This window comes from Psittacula echo (assembly GCF_963264785.1).
Source record: "Psittacula echo genome assembly, chromosome: 12".
Taxonomy (NCBI): Eukaryota; Metazoa; Chordata; class Aves; order Psittaciformes; family Psittacidae; genus Psittacula; species Psittacula echo.
In genome coordinates this window covers 12,108,175-12,124,793 of record NC_137747.1, presented here as the reverse complement: position 1 = coordinate 12,124,793, position 16,619 = coordinate 12,108,175, and the positions used below count along the sequence as shown (strand labels likewise).

General features: G+C 40.2%; 1 protein-coding gene across 2 annotated transcripts in view; it reads left to right on the top strand.

Annotated features, from left to right (window-relative positions):
* The window catches only part of ITCH (itchy E3 ubiquitin protein ligase), a gene marked incomplete at its 5' end in the record, with an annotated part of 62,603 nt that overhangs the window by 10,957 nt on the left and 35,027 nt on the right, over positions 1-16,619 (top strand). For both annotated transcript variants that reach the window (XM_080627926.1, XM_080627927.1), the window contains one exon: positions 13,930-14,020. In XM_080627926.1, coding sequence (XP_080484052.1) covers positions 13,930-14,020 — 91 coding nt within the window. The remainder of the gene's footprint in view (positions 1-13,929; positions 14,021-16,619) is intronic.

The following is a 16,619-nucleotide window of genomic DNA, read 5'->3' as shown; positions in this document are numbered from 1 at the left end:
ATCTGCTCTGAAGCTGTCAAAACAGAGTGAAAGGCAGAAATCCTGACACAAAGTGACTAAGCATACTCATGCATGAAAATACATCCACGAGCTGAGAATTAATGCAATAGAATGAGCTAGTCAGTGAACATAACTTAGAGCTGTGGAGGTTTTCCATGTGGCTAGCACGCATGCCATGGAGGAGCAGGGGATTGTGAAACAGGGAGGGCAGCTGCATTAGTGTTTTAATTGTTTTTATGTGGACAAGGAGTCCACTTTGGAAATGAATACCCTGGTTGTTCCTGGTATTGGGGCTGCAGACCCCACTTACTATCTACCCCTTCTGCTGTTACATTTTGCTAGTTGCTGATGTGGACATGGCCACAGCAAATCTGGTTAAGGAAGGTACAGTGAGAGTTTAAAGCCTGTCAGCACTGGAAAAAGGCTATTGCCATTCTAAAAGATGCTATAACAGTAAAGAGACAAGTCAACTACGGTATTTGAAAGGTGTGTGCAAGGAGCCTTGAGAAAGATTCGAGTACAATGGCTCTGTAACGAAAGAGAAATCTGTTCTGGCAGGTATTTCCCTCAGTGAAGCTTAGGAGCCATGAGACAGTGCAATAAGCTAACATGACCTAAAAAGGAATAGACCTATTTTTAAATACAGCTTTTAGAAAGGAATTCTTTTAGTTTCCCTTGAATGTATGCAGTAGGAAGAAGTGTACAAAATAAAGCAGGAAAAGTCTTCAGGAAGAAAAAAGAAATGAACCAAAAAGAAACCTAAACTGAAAGAGAAACATTTATGTGGATTTTCATTAACAAAAGGTGCATGTAAACACACATCTAAAGGTATTAAAGGAATACCTGTTACATTTCCTGACCCTGGACTTACTTTTGGAAAACAGTGAGATGGAGAATGGTTCAGAAGGAGTTAGATTAGAAGCTCTTAGTCTTTCAACTGAGAGCCTTAGGAAATGAATATACAAACATATATGTACAAACATGCTGGAAAAATAATTACACTTTTAAGAATTAAATAATAAAATAAATCTTGTCATATAATTGCATTTTTTTAGAACTATTACCTTTGCCCTCTGATTTTAGTAAAGCAGTTTGAGTTACAGTTTGCATGAAGTCCTGAAAGAAGCAGATTATCTTAACTGTGAGAAATAATCTCATGAGATGGAAGTTGTAGTTGAATGTGACAGGAATGTGGCTGCTTGGGGTAGAAGAGGCTGTTCTCTTTGAAGTTCCCCTGTTCCCTGTTTATTCATTCTGTTTCTAATTATTATTGCAAATACTGAGATGAATTGAATTTCTAAAGAATTCATCTTTAGGTACCTTCATATTTTAACTTTCATGTTAAATACGGTTTGTTTTTCTTGATAATTTCAGTAGCAGTGTGGCAGGGACATGCAGGAGGCTCAGTGTGAGGTGTTTGTGCCCATTTATGCATTAGGATATGTGTTAGTGTGAAACTACAGTGTCACTCGCTGTCATTGTATTGAGAAACTTGAATAAAAATATACATAGGAAGGTTCTGAGAGTGAAGATACAAATGCTGCTTGACAGTTGGTTAGACTGTGTTCAGAAATGTCTGAGAGTAAAACCAAACTCTCCTCATCCTGTGTGAGAGGCTTTGTATCCCAACTTTAAACCAGTGTCTGTTGTGTATAATTTGTCTCCTTGTCCTTCATTGTCTGGCCACTTCATAACAGGCAAAAATTTAATTATTTTATGGTGTGGTATTTTTATCTTGGCAGGTTTTTTTCATGTGTTTTATGTGGAATAACTTTTAATCCTTGAGTATCTTTGTGTGAAATATGGAAATGTTAATTTGTAGTTTTCCTGACTCGTTTCTACTAACTTGCATTTCAGAAGAACTGTTAAAACTGCAAAAAGATGGGTAAAAGGGAGGTGATTTGAGGTATCTCTTCCAGGCAATCATCAGTTGATAAATTACAAGTAAGAAAATTGCTTAAAGGAATAAAAATAACTTACAATTGTGACTTAAAATTTTTGTTCTGGGTGATAACATTAGAATTATTTCATTGCCCTAATTAAAAATCAATTTAATAACATGAATAAAGTGGCTTATGGCTTGTGGATTTGTGTGTCCATCTCTTCTCACTACCATATCACATAGCTAACGCAGTGATAAGTGGAGGCTTCCGGATAAATTCCTTCCTTCCCCTTCCATAGTAACAGGCAGGAAGAGACTGGTGAAGTTCTTAAGAGAATTTCCTTTTCATGTTTCATGGTAAGGTCTAAAATAACCTGTTGCAATCACCAGCATTAATATTTGAGATGCTCAGGACTGGGGTTTTGCTTTGTAGGAACCTCTTAGCCTTGGAGCCAGCTGAAGCATAAATGTAGCTGTGGGGCAAAATGAGATTTTTATAGAGCAAACAGAACGTAAATATTCCTGCTTTTGGTAACTCTGTTTTGTAGCTCTTTTGGACTCCATCTCTTCAGTGCTTCTTTGTGCTCAGAGCTCTCTGTCGCGATTAAAATATGAGTAGTGTTGAGAAACATAATCTCTGAGTTACGAAACCAATTCATGTATTTCTGAGCAGATAGGGTGTTAGGGTACAATCTTCCTTAGGTAAAGTGTAACCAAGGTTGCATGCTGCAGAATATTGGTTTGATGAAACAGCTGCAATTCAAAACACAATTCAAAGCAAATACTAAATGCTTTTGGCTACCTGCCTGGTGTACTGGTAGTGCATAGTTACCAGTGACTGCTCCTAACCACCTGGCCACACCAACAGCTTTTCCCTTGAGAAAATTCTCCTCGAACGTTACCACAGGAAGATGTTTATACTTTTGAAGTACTTTCTTTTAAAAACCTGGAAATCTAACAATGTTGCTTTTTAAAAGTGAAATATAGAAGGGGGTTTTGCCCATTAGGGCTCTGTCAGTACATGCGTACCAATGACATTGCTTCAGTCTTTGTAATTGACTCCTCTTCTCTGAGGAAGGATGTCCCTTAAGTTACAGCACAGTTTATTTTTAACGTGTATTTCCACCAAGCTCCATGTAGGACATGGTTCACAGTGCAAGGAAGTGAAAGAATCAAAAAAAAAAAAGCTGTAATTAATTTTTACAAGATGTAGAAGTTCTGATTGCTAAAAGTTGATGCCTTTTTGTTAGCGATGTCTGACAGTTGTAATAACAGGAGTTGTTTAAGGTCAGATGAACTTTGGTATTTGGAAGTGCTGAAAGGGTATTTCCCTATGTGCTCCATTGTGGAGTCCCTCCCATGGGATACAATACTTAACAAACTTCAACAATGTGGGGCTTTCCCATGGGCTGTGGGTTTTTAAGAACTGTTCCAGCATGGGTCCTTTCCATGGGATGCAGTCCTTCAGGAGCACACTCCTCCGGTGTTGGATCCTCATGGACCACAGGTCCTGCCAGCAAACCTGCTCCTTCATGGCCTTCTTTCATAGAATCATAGAATAGTTAGGGTTGGAAAGGACCTTAAGGTCACCTAGTTCCAATCCCCCTGCCATGGGCAGGAACACCCCACACTAAACCATGCCACCCAAGGCTCTGTCCAACCTGGCCTTGAACACCTCCAGGGATGGAGCATTCACAGCCTCCCTGGACAACACATTCCAGTGCCTCACCACCCTAACAGTAGAGAATTTCTTCCTTATATCCAATCTAAACTTCCCCTGTTTAAGTTTTAACCTGTTACCCCTTGTCCTGTCACTACAGTCCCTAATGAATAGTCCGTCCCCAGCATCCCTATAGCCCCCCTCAGATACTGGAAGGCTGCTATGAGGTCTCCACACTTCTCCAGGCTGAACAGCCCCAACTTTCTCAGCCTGTCTTCATATGGGAGGTCTCCAGTCCCCTGATCATCCTCGTGGCTCTCCTCTGGACTTGTTCCAACAGTTCCATGTCCTTTTTATGTTGAGGACACCAGAACTGCACACAATACTGCAAGTGAGGTCTCACGAGAGCAGAGTAGAGGGGCAGGACCTTTGACCTGTTGGTCACGCTCGTTTTGATGCAGCTGAGGATACAGTTGGATTTCTGGGCTGTGAGCGCACACTGCAGCCGGCTCATGTTCATTTTCTCATCAACCAACACCCCCAAGTCCTTCTCTGCAGGGCTGCTCTGAATCTCTTCTCTGCCCAACCTGTAGCTGTGCCTGGGATTGCTCCGACCCAGGTGTAGGACCTTGCACTTGGCATGGTTAAACTTCATCAGGTTGGCATCAGCCCACCTCACAAGGTGGACTGCAGCCTCCTGCTAGGAGCCTGCTCCTGTGTGGGCTCTGCACCCACTGCAGCTCCCTTTGGAACATATCTGCCATTCCACTGTGGGTCATCCATGGTCTGCAGGGGACAGCCATGTTGTTCTCCATGGGCTGCAGGGGAATCTCTGCTCTGCTGCCTGATGACACCTCCTCCCCTGCTTATTCACTGACCTTGGTGTCTGCAGAGTTGTTTCTCTCACATTTTCTCACTCTTCTCCCACACAACTGCTGCACAGTGGTTTTTACCCTTTCTTAACTGTGTTATTGCAGAGACACTACCAGCATCTCTTATGGGCTTAGCTGGGGCTAGTGTAGGTGTCCTGTAGCTGGCTTTCTCTAACACGGCACAGCTCCTGGTCTTTTCTCATGGTGGTTACCCCAGCAGGGTCCCTGCTACCAAAGCCACGCAAATCCAATAAAACCATCTACTGTGGAGACAGGTTTGGGGCTAAATTTGGTAAGTTGTCTTTGATAAATAAGAACATTGTGTACTCATTGCCTTCAGGGATTTGCTAGTCCATCAAGAAACAACAACCAACAGCTGTTTCAGGATTTTGTTATATAGGATAAGCTTCCACAAGAAGGGGCCCAGGAAAATTGTTTTGCCCATCACGAAATGGATAAAAGAGCACAAGCCCTTATAAACCAACTTTGTGTTGTCAGCCCATGATAATACATGGGTACTTCCAGCCATAAAAGGAATAGGCTGGAATATCTGGTTTCTTAACTGAAAAACATTGTCTTGCTTTATGAGTAGCAAGGTGACTTGCTTCCCTTCCAGTCCACAGATCAGAACATAGATCAGGTGTGCACGACCACTAAAAGCATTCTCCTGAATCCTCATCACACAAATATTAGGATGAAGCATAGTTCAGAGTCAATGCAGTATTGTGTTGAAACTGTATTGTTACAAAATCTTTTTTAACAAGAGTTTAAAAGGCTAAAATAAGTTTCTAAAAGCAGTGATTTGTAAGGGGTTAATCCAGTTACTGTCCAGTTAATACCAATAAATCCAACAGTTTAAAAATCAGATTGTTTGTCATAGCATGATTCAAGTTTTGCTCTCTTCTGTGTCTTCCTAAAAGCAGTTTAATGCTCTCTGCTGTGGGTTAACATGTGTGCCAAGTTTAATATATCTTGTTTTCTAACAGTGGTATTTAAGAACCAGGCATTTTAAATATTGTTGTATTTCTAAGATTACAGCAGTTCAACTAGTTTTGGCTTAGTGGTTTGCATATATGAATTGTTGTCCTCTTTGAAATGTATTGTACCATGAGAAGGAAATGGCTGAAATAAAAATAGACCATCTCTTTGTTTTTACAAATGGTTTTAATTCTCTCATGCAGCTCTCTGCATTGGCTTTCCTTGCCAGGCTGCTTGGAATCAAGCAAAAGGCATATGATGTTCATGTACACTTTTGTCTTTTGTTCCTCTCTGAGCATTACAAGTCAGTAAAAGCTACATCCTTTTAGTCAGGAAGGAAATTCATTGGCAACTTACGCGAGTTGGTGGCAAAGCCCGTTACGTCCGTTTTGTCCTGCCTGCCACAGCCTTAGCCTGAGAACAGCTTGTGGTTAGGGAATTACTGATGTGCTGCTGAAAGGGAAGAAACTGTTAAAACTACTCAATTCCCCCCTCCGCATCCCTTTTAATGTTGTATATTGCAGTACTGTTTCTTTACATGTCTTTTTTTCCGGTTGTTCGGTATCAAATGCTATCTGTATGTAGAAAGAAGTCCTATGAAGTATTTCTGCCAAGGGGCAGGTTATACAGGCAGGCTTCTTGGTGCACAGGGATGCTAATGAATGAATTCTCTATAATTTTCATGTAAGTCTTTGGTTTGAGAGGCCTGAAGACATAGTTTAATTTGGATTGCAGACAGTGTTGTTGGAAGCATTTTTGTCTGCATGTTGAAGTTGATGGACCAGTTCTTCTATCTGCACAGTTTGCATAAGGAACGCTGGTGATTCCTGGTATTGAGGTAAAAGTTACAGTGTGAATATCACGGGGTGTCTGGCCGCAACATTTACAGAGTTATTCTGTTTTTCCTCAGGCAATCTCTTTGTTTTGATAGTCAGGTTAAATGTTTTTCAGCTCTTTCAACTTAGAAACTGTGGATTCAAAAGAGCTTCCCATGTTTGGTTCTCTTTTGAAGTGGTACTTAGGAAACCCAAGGAATTGGTGCTGAGGATTAATGTTGCATAATTAATTGTCCCAGTGCTTTCAGGAAGGTGTTTAAGGCTGTGAATCTGTAGTTCCTCAGTCTTTGCTACTATCATTTTAAATATGTTCATAACACAGCATAGAGCCATCTTCTAATGCTATTGTAGGGTATCAGTAGGGTGTCAGACTGATCATTTATATTGTGTAGAGATTGGTGGAAATTAGTATGACAAATCTCAGTGAGACTTTACAGGAAGGGAATGTGATATTTACTTCTAAAGTTTCAGATTAATTTTACCCACTCCACTCATTCTCTCCTACACATCATTTCCTCTTTTCTCTCACACTTGTGTACTCACAAGCACCAGGACATCTGTGTGTTGAGGTGGTATAGTCAGTGTCTCTTATGTGCAATATGGAGCTAATGGTATCTGTCAGCTGTTTGAGTTACTTTTGGGTTCCTTTTTGGTGACAACCTACTTTATAGGTGGATATTTTATATCTTACGGGAGTCGAGTTGTTTTAAGCTTAGTCCTTTGCTTTAGAATCTGGCTTACTTCAGCCCTCATAAATCTTGAGTAAAGGCTTAAGTTGGTTTTTTATTCCTTATTTGGAATATCCATATCCTTGTAGCTGCAGTATGTTTTCCTGCTGGGCTAACAGGAAAAGGAAGGATGTATGTGATGTAATGTAATCCTGCTGGCACTCTCTTTAACCCACAGGTTGCTTTGCTGACCAGTCAGCTGTGTCTTATCAGAGTGAAGGCATCCTGGTCTTGACACAAAGACTCCTTAGAGAAGTAGTGTCCTTTGTTATCAACAAAAGCTATTCTTTTAACCTTTGTTTTGCTGGTTTTGCAGGTTTATATATGCATGTTTCCATTCCTCCTTAGTTCATACTAATCTTAACCATCTCCATTACAGTTGTCTACAAGGTATGTTTACCTGTAGCAGAAAAACATCCAATAGGAATATTCAGGATAAGAGTTACCCAGATAATCTTACTCATAAGATTTTTTTTTTATATATATATATATATGTATATATACACACCTGTTGCAGGAGATAAAAGGAGATATGACTTCTGACTCTGAAATATTGCTGTACTTTGAAAGGGTGTAGAAATGAAAGCCTGTAAGCAGATGCAACAAGAAAGTGGTTCTTGTGTTGAGCCAAAAGTACAATGGATCGTATCTATTGTATATATAAATTAGGTAAGGGGGGGGAAATGTAAAATACACATTTTTAAGGTGGCATAATGGGTGAAGTTTCTAGTTCAATGTCAAGGACTAGGAGTCTAGTAGCAAGCCCACAGTAGGGAAAGGACAAAAGTTGGACACCTCTTCTCTTATGATTCTTGGTTTATCTATCTTGCTTTCCCCTTGTTGCAGCCTCTGAAGGTCATGTCACTTCGGTTGCTTCCTAAAGTGACTAAATTGTATTTCCCACAAATATATTTTTGTTTAGTCTATTGAATTGGCTCAACTGTTGTCTTTGAGTCTGCATCTCACTCATTCTTACCAGAGCAGCTGCCTTTATTTGGCTTCGTGAATAGTTAAACAGAGTGTGTATGCAGTAGAAGGGAGGTGTGCATGTGGTGCTGGGTCTAACCTGGGGAGTACTTTTGCTGATAGTAGTAGAGATGTGTCGACACCAGCTCAGCAGTTCAGCCTAGAGTCTCAGGCTGGTTTCCAGTATACTCTGCATTTCCCAGATGTCCAACAGGCTGTTTAGGCTTCTGGATTTTAAATTTCAGCAGATGTATTATGGCACAGACTGCTTTGATTTTTACTGCCTTTCTAGTGAATAAGTGTAGTGCTCTTCACATGCAGAAATGGCCATTCTGCTGTTAAAACCCTCTGTTTCCATTCCTTATATAAATATCCCTTGATGCAAACCTCATAATTGCTTCCCTTTCCAACGTGTACTCAACACTTATAATATGTGTCTATTCTTTTCTTCCTGGTTGATTACTCAGCAGTTTCTTTTTTCCCTGTGTCTTGTTACTCATTTGGACAAAACTGACCATGTCCTTAAAATTTATTTTAGGGGGAAAAAAACTTATAAAAATGTCAAACAATAAAACCAGCTCTGTCACAGCCCTTTTTAATTTAAAGATGAAACTTGAACAGTTAAAGTAACTGCAAATTTGCTAAATGAGTAAGTTGCCAAACTAGCCGGCTCTGCCTGGGCTTACTGGGTGATTACAGCTAATGTGTGAGAGAACTCTTCCATGCCTTCAGTGAAAAAGATGCTTCAGTGTTCTGGGGGAAGGAGGGGGAGCATTTGTATTTTATTTCTCACACACAAAAAAGTGCCGTATCAATGTGAATGGGTGACTCTGAACTTGCTCTGAAATACCTGATCTCATCTCTTCTTAATTGTATGTAACTCCCATCCATGTTGATAAAAATAACTGTTGTAAAGGGGACATGTTACAGTTTATGTATTTTTTTCAAACAAAACTTTGCGTATTTTACACTTTCCCCAGAAGCTTGGATTCCTGGGTTACACAGTGGGGTTGTCAAAACCACTGTTACTAGCTGTGGTAAAGAAGCTTTTTCATGATGCAGTGGTGTTTTTTACTGGGTTATTGAACCAGCTAATGCACTTTGGATTGGGAAGCCTGTAAAGAGCAGGTTAGCCTCTTTTGAAAATTAATTACTAAACATAAGGCTTACAGCAGCCAACAATGTGCAATTATTTCAGTAGTTTTTAAATTATAAAGAGCATGTGCCAACATATTTTCAGAGCTATGCATGTATAATACATAGTCACGGGGTTTCATTCTGACCTAGTTGTCTCTTCTGTTCTTTGAAATAAATAGGAAACAATATTACCTTCCTCAGTAAGCCAGTTATTTAACATGAATCCCATTGCTGAATAAAGTCACTGTAAGTTGAATTGCTGTAATGCTCTGAAGATCTCTCAAGCCTTTGGCAGCATTTTATTTTGATGTGTACTCTTTGATTCTGTAGGCTAAGAATCTTCTTCCTACCTCTTCCCTCACTTTTCTTTAACCAAGAAGCACTCAAAGCTGCACTCAAAGTGCTCCCCACTCTTTCTGCTGATTTCTTAAAAGAAAAACATGAGGATCATCCCCTTCTGCCTTCCCTTTTCTGAGAGTGTTTCTAGCATCTGGGCTGCACTCCGTTAGAATGCCTTCGTTATGCCACAGCACTCTCACAAAAAAAAATCTGGTGATGAAGTTCGCCATCTTGGATTAAAATGCCACTGCAGATGATGCAGTTTGGCCTGGCAGCATCAGGTCATGCCGTAGGGGAGGCTTCTGAGAAAGCTCACTACTTAGAGGTGGAATTCAAAGAGCTAAATCCCAAAAGGACGTGTGCACTGAATTTCCTACTGTGAGGGAGATCTATTTTCAGGCATGTTTGTTCAAACTTGCCTGAGTACAAACACTGGCATATGCAATAATGAAACTGAGTGTAATTTATCTAATGATCTACACATTATGGGAGCATGTTATAAAACCAGACCTCCTACCTACCTGGGAGTAAGTGTGCAGCCACTGAAGAAATTCAGGCGAGTGTTTGAAAGGTTTATTCTTAAGGACAAGAAGATATTAATTCTGTATTATTCTGTATTATATGTTTTTATGTACCGTATTATATTTTTTTATATGCCAGATAATTTGTCTTGTTCATCTCTGAGGAAATTCTACTTACCTGATCCTGTGCTGAGTGTTTGTTATGCTGCCCCGCTCTCTCTGTCACAGCCTTCAAACCTTGCAACTACTGTTTCTAAATTGCAAACGCTGGCAGGTTTCTTGGAAGAGGGTAGCAACATCTCAGGACAAAAATGGTAATATAAGCCATAGCACCATGTAAAACAAAGCAAAACCAGGGAGAAAGCACCCAAACACACAAACCCAAATCAAAGCCCTAAATATTTTTGAAGATGTGTGTAACTTTCTACTACAGCAAAACTGCTTGCATGTACATTCTGGGTTTGTGGAAGTACTTTTTGCATTACAGTGAATTATAAAGCAGACATAGCTACTTTATAGTTATTTCTCAAAGTATAGTTTTGCTCAGAAAATGATTATTTATGACATAATTTGAAAGCAGTCATTGAGCTCATTTCCACTGGCAACAGTTCTGAAAGTCTCATGCAGTTAAAATGCTTGTTGGTGTTCACACACTATGGCCCTTCACATCCCCTTGCTGACAGAACTGCTTGTCTTAAATAATTTGCTTTTCGCAGAATCCTGAATGTGTTTTCTATTGTAATGAAACCAAATGGCAATATCTTAATAATGATTCCAGAGTGTGTGTTGTCTTATTTTTGTGGTTAAGTTTCTAAGCAGCCCTAGGCAGGTTTTGAGTTGAAATCCTATGCAGTGCTACTATTAAAGATAGCTTTTAATACAGTAGTTTCTTACCAAAGAGACTTAATTTGTGTATTTGTTAGATAAACAAAAGAGGAGCTAAATGCTAAAAATTAGCTTAAATACAGAAATCAGATGGATGTGTGTGACTTGAGGAGTTTATTGTGTTTGCCATCTCTTTGTGCTTCTAAGTGTAGTTCATTAATCATCATGGATTCATATTTGACTAATTAATGTATTTTAGCCTGGTTTCCTAAGAAAATGAGGTGTATACAATTCCACCTGCTGATCCTGTTCAGCTCGTCCCCTTTTCCTGTGTGTTGCACTACAGACTATGATAATTGCTGATCCACTCCAGCAAAAAAATGAGGGAGATGGAGGTGTCAAAGTTGGTTAAATTTCTGAAAGGCTTAGATTAGTGCCCAGCTGAGAGAGAAGCTGCAGTGTGAGTTCAGCTCTTCCTTGCTGGGTGCCTGACATGGAACCAGGGATTCTGTTTGCTCAGTCTTTTTCAGCTGGCGGTTGAGAAGAGCAAAACAGCTGTTGGAGTCAAGGTGTTTGAAAACATGAGAAATAGGCTGTTGAAGTGCAGGGTACAGGTAGATTGTTGCTTCCGGCTTCTTTTCTTGGAACTCTTTTTTTTCCTGGTTAACCAATGGAGCTTGCTTTAAGTGAGGATCTGCTGGATATTGGCAAGTGTGTGTAATAAAGTAAGACTTCAAAGTTTGATTGCTCAAAAATAATTAGAAATGTTATGGCAGCTGAGAGAACTCAACAATCAAGGCCAGATCGGACTGGCCTTGAGCAACCTGGTCTAGTGGAAGGTGTCCCTGCCGATGGCAGAGTATTTGAAGTGGATGAGCTTTAAGGTCGCTTCCAACCCAAACCAGTCTGGGATTCTATGTGTGATGTAGTTTCTTTTCTTCTAGAAGCACTGGAAGGCAACAGGTTCTTTAAGTTGTACCAAGATAGTTGTTAGTGAAAACCATGTCTCACTCCTTACGTACTTGCCATGTATACATGTGGTAACTCAGCAAATGTTGCAGGACAGTCACTGCAGATGTGATTAAGCTGCTAGGATTTTTTCTGTATATTCTCAAAATGGCGAAATATTCATAAAGTCGTTTTAATGAGTGTATTTTGCAGGCTTAGAAATGAAAGTGAGCTTTAGCATGTGCTCCTGAGTAGATGTTGTATGCTGTATATGCCTACTGTATGACTTCAGTTAGAAATTATCACCTTCAGTAATTGCATTTGTATTGTGGGCAGTGTTGTTTCTCCAGGTGGAAAGTAGAAGCTCCTCTGTAAATGCAAACTCCTTGAGGCTATCCTGCATGTCTGTGTTGGTCATGGTGCTGTTCAGGTGCTTTCTTAAAGTATAAAGGACACCTAGTGAGTTCGGTAGAAGGATCAGAATAAGAATCTTCTGTTAAATCTTCTGCATTTAGACTACTTTTGAAATACTGTTTTTAAAAGCTTTTTTCACTTGAGCAGGATTTATATTTGTGTGATTTCCATCTGGAATCTAGTAATGAACAGTACTGAACTCCACTGATAACTCTATATGCTGTTGCAGCAAGTCATTAGTACTCTTTTTGGTGGTGTCAGGTTCTCCAGGAGTTCAGTATCAGCAAGCTGTAGGATGCAAGAACTTCCCATTCTTCTTATCCCACTGGAAGCTACCTGTGGAATTATCAGTTTCATAGTAATTGTCACAGGATACAGATTGCAGCCTCTAAAAGAAAGTTGCCATATTCAAATCTGGTCTCCTTATACAAATAATGTTGTGCATGTGGAGGGCAAGGGCTGTGCTTGGTTAGACCACTTGTGGTGTTATCAGTCAGTCCATTCACATGTATATAGCCTTTTGTGCTCAAGCTACAGATATTACGTGGTAGTTTCCTTGGTGGAAAGAATATAGTGTGCAGAAAATTACCTGGGAGCTGGCATGTGGTATTTGATCTGCTCTGGGGTTCCAGTTTGGTGGCTGACCAAAGATGTGCAGTGATGGGCTGGGAGATGTGTGCATACCCAGTAGCCAGTCCCTTGGCCAGAGCAGCTGAGCCCACACCAGATGGGAACCCAAAGAGAGAGAGGTCAGACACAGAGGTGGATGAATGGGTTTGTGATAGGTTATGACCACAGAACACAATGAGGAAGGAGCACGGCACAAGAGGGATGCAGTAAGTTGTATCCAGCGGGTAATTTGGAGTCTTCAAGAATCCATTCATTTTCCATTGGGTAATCTGCTGTAGAGGTTTATGTTTAGTTTAGTTGGTAAGGGATAGTGAGCTGAAAATGTGTTTTAAAAACGAGTAGGAGACAAGGATGGCTGGACATTTCTAAAGTGATGTCTGTTTTTAAAGTAGTAGCAGTTTCACTGCTGTTAATTTCAAAGCTCTGTGATGCATATTGTACACTTTTTCTCCCCCTTCTTCCCAAAACCAAATACTGAATTGAATGAAGTTCAAAGGGTAGTAGGAATATCTGCGTGCTTTGGTGCTAGGCTGGACTCCTAGCACCAGGTAGCACTCACTACCACACCAGTGTGAGGACTGAGGTGTGGTCAGATGAAAGGTATCTTACCCTCTTTCAAAAGTGATCTATTTCCTCTCTTAGTTAAGTGCTTTGCAGAATTACAGCCCCTCTCTGTTGACTTGATCTGAGTCAATTCTGAGAGATGCAGAAATGGGTTTGTTTGTTTAAATTTGAAATCCACATTTTAATTGAATCATTCATTTTCAGTCTTTTTCCTATGCTTGTGGGTTGTTTGTTTGGTTGGTTTTTTTATATATAACCAAGTAATACTTGACATGGGCAGCTAAATTTACCCAGGACTTACAACATCAAAATGGGCTGATACTTTAATACATAAGAGGTACAGCAAACTTTGCAATAAATATGTCATTCCCTCTCTGTTACTTGGCAAATGGAAGGGACAAAATCAAAAGACTTCTTTTGCGTAGGACATGAATATTGGCAGATCGTGTGATAGCAGAGACTAAGCCCTTTGTAAACCATTTTCTGGACTGTGCGGAAATGCAAAGGAACTAGAAAGAAAACAAGCATGGTGGGTTTGTTTGCAGTATAATGTATCTACATGCCAAAACCAGATGATTTAATTTTTGAGTTTCTGAGAATTCAAATGTTTACGTTGTGTCTTCATCCAGATTCAAGATCCAGCCCGTATTATGGCTGGCAGTGGGTCCAGATCAGGACCATCCAGTGGGTTATCCATGAAATCCCAGCTTCAGATCACTGGTAAGCCTTTTGAAAGGAAATCTCTCTTCTGGTTAGAAACATAGAAGTGTTTTCTTTCTCACAATAAATTGCAAGTCACTAGTCTGTTGTATTTCAGGGACTTTGGGGTTGCACAAAACCCAAGAAAGGTTACATAGTAAAATTGAAGGTGTCTTGCCATCGTTACTGGACAGCTGTTTTTTTCAGGATTTTATCTAAAATGCATAAAAAAAAGGAGTAACTGTTTTTAAATGCTTTTAAGTAAATTGTACAGAACAGTCCTCTGAAATGTAATCCTGTATTATGATACTGCTTTCAGTTAACACTTGACATAATAACAAATCCAGCATTTACTCCTAACAATCTCAAGCTAAGTGAATGTAAACTGCTGTTCATTAAATTTGACTTATTGCTTCTCCCTTGTGACATGTTTTTGTGGCCACTATTATAAACGAGCTTTAATAAACATATTGGTGAGAAGACTGATGTAGTTGAACACCTGTAGATTGCATTGGAATGGATTTGCCTGCCATGCTTTGCTTTTTCAGTGCCCCACCAACAGAGTAGCTGTTGAAACTTAATTCCCAAGTTTTACTCACTCTAACAAACTGTACTGAAGCATAAAAGCTGAAGCCTGGGCATATGAGATCTGTGGATGTAGACAGGTCTAGGTTTAGAAGCATCAAGGGTAAATTTTGAATGCTCAGTGTGGAAGATCTGTGGGTATATGCAGACATTTCACAAAGTTGATATTATGGGGATGTAAAGAATTGTCAAAAATAGATGGGAAAGCTTTAGCTAGAAAGAAGGTTGGAACTGAGTTAAGTAGTACGGGCTCTAGCTGTCACCTTGAGGTCACAAGCTTGTTTTTTCTCAGTGGACCATCAGCCTTTAAGAGAAATCTTGTTCCTACAGGTTGATACTGGAGAGAAAAAAAATGAAGAGGTTTGGAAGGGCGTACATCCTTTACATAGCTATGAAGAGCAGAGCTAAGGATTTAAGTGGTGATTGCTATCTAAGGCTTACTCTGTTAAAGACCTGTGACTCACATAAAGAAAGTAAAATGAAAGAAATGGCTTTGTTTAGAAATGAAACTCTTAAGATATTTGCGTGGTTCTTGATTTGTGAGAGGTTGAGCCATAGTCTGCAAGCAAACTATTTCCTGTGCAAGCAGGAGTTACTTTATCTGTAAATAACACCTGCCCTACCCTCAACTCCCTGTTCCACTGTCTTCACTAGATTTAAATCGACTTTCAGGTTGTCTGGTTGAGAGCAAACCTTGAAAGCAGGTACAAGACTGCTGGTTTGTGCTGCCTCAAAGTAGGTCTTGATGCCTTTGAGATGGCAATGTTAAGGCATACGATGCTGTAGTATAGAAGCACTGGAGACATGAGGGGAAGGCAAGGGGAGCTATTTGTGAGAATTAATGTTAGCTAACTGGAGTTAATTTCTGTAAGATGTCTTTAATAGAGAAAGAGTTTCCCTTGAGAGCAGTTCAGAGCAGTTTATACTAAGCTACTTGTCTAAATCTCTAAAGGAGCAGAGACTATAAAGGGAATCTAGGTAGATTAGCCATATGGGCTTGAATTAGTCATCTTTTTTTAAGGATGTAGTGCAGCTGAGGTGAGTGACAAAAACCCAGGAGACCAAGTTGTTATTTGTTAGAACAGAGTGGACTTCACTGCCCAATCGGAAATATCTAAAGTACTGAAATCTGTCTTAAATACTGGCTTGTGAGTTTAGTGTTATGAAGGAACCCAAGAACACTCCTGATCCAAGAGCGAAAGGTCAGGGGTAGGCTGGTGCATACACATGCTGCTTTGACTACATGGAGACAGCATAGCCATGGTTGTTTGGAAAGACAGGAGTGTTACAGTCAATGCTGTTGAGTGTTTAAAAACAAAACAAACCAAAAACCAAACCACCAAAAAACCCCAACCAAACCAAACAAACAAAACACCAAGACATATGTGCCTGTTTATGTTCATCCCCATTCCTGTCCTCTGTGTTGTCCCATGTGTTCTGTCCATCCTCACTTGCACACCTCTAGAGCAGCAAGTCAAAGAATCGTATCTTAGAATCAGAGAGCGGTTTGTGTTGGAAGGGACCTTAAAGCTCATCCAGTCCCAACCCCTGCCACAGGCAGGGACACCTTCCACTAGAGCAGCTTGCTCCAAGCCCCTGTGTCCAACCTGGCCTTGAACACTGCCAGACATGGGGCAGCCACAGCTTCTCTGGACACCCTGTGCCAGCGCCTCAGCACCCTCACAGGGAAGAACTGCCTAAGAGCTCATCTTCATCTCCCCTCTTGTCAGGTTAAAGCCATTCCCCTTTGTCCTGTTCCTGCAGACACTTGTAAAAAGTCCCTCTCCAGATTTCTTGTAGGACCCCTTCTAGATCAGTAGGTAGTTATTGGAACTCACATTTTTCTTTAGCTTTTCTGTAAGTTTGCATTGATACAGAACACTTAACACAAACTTATTTTTCTTATGTTTTTTTCACCAGAAGTGGTAGCAGTTTTCCATAATTCCTTAGTGAGGAAGACAGAGCATGTTTTGAGCTTTTTAACAAGCAAGTGTAATAAACTCCTGGAATTATTTTGGCTGGTGATAGGATGAGG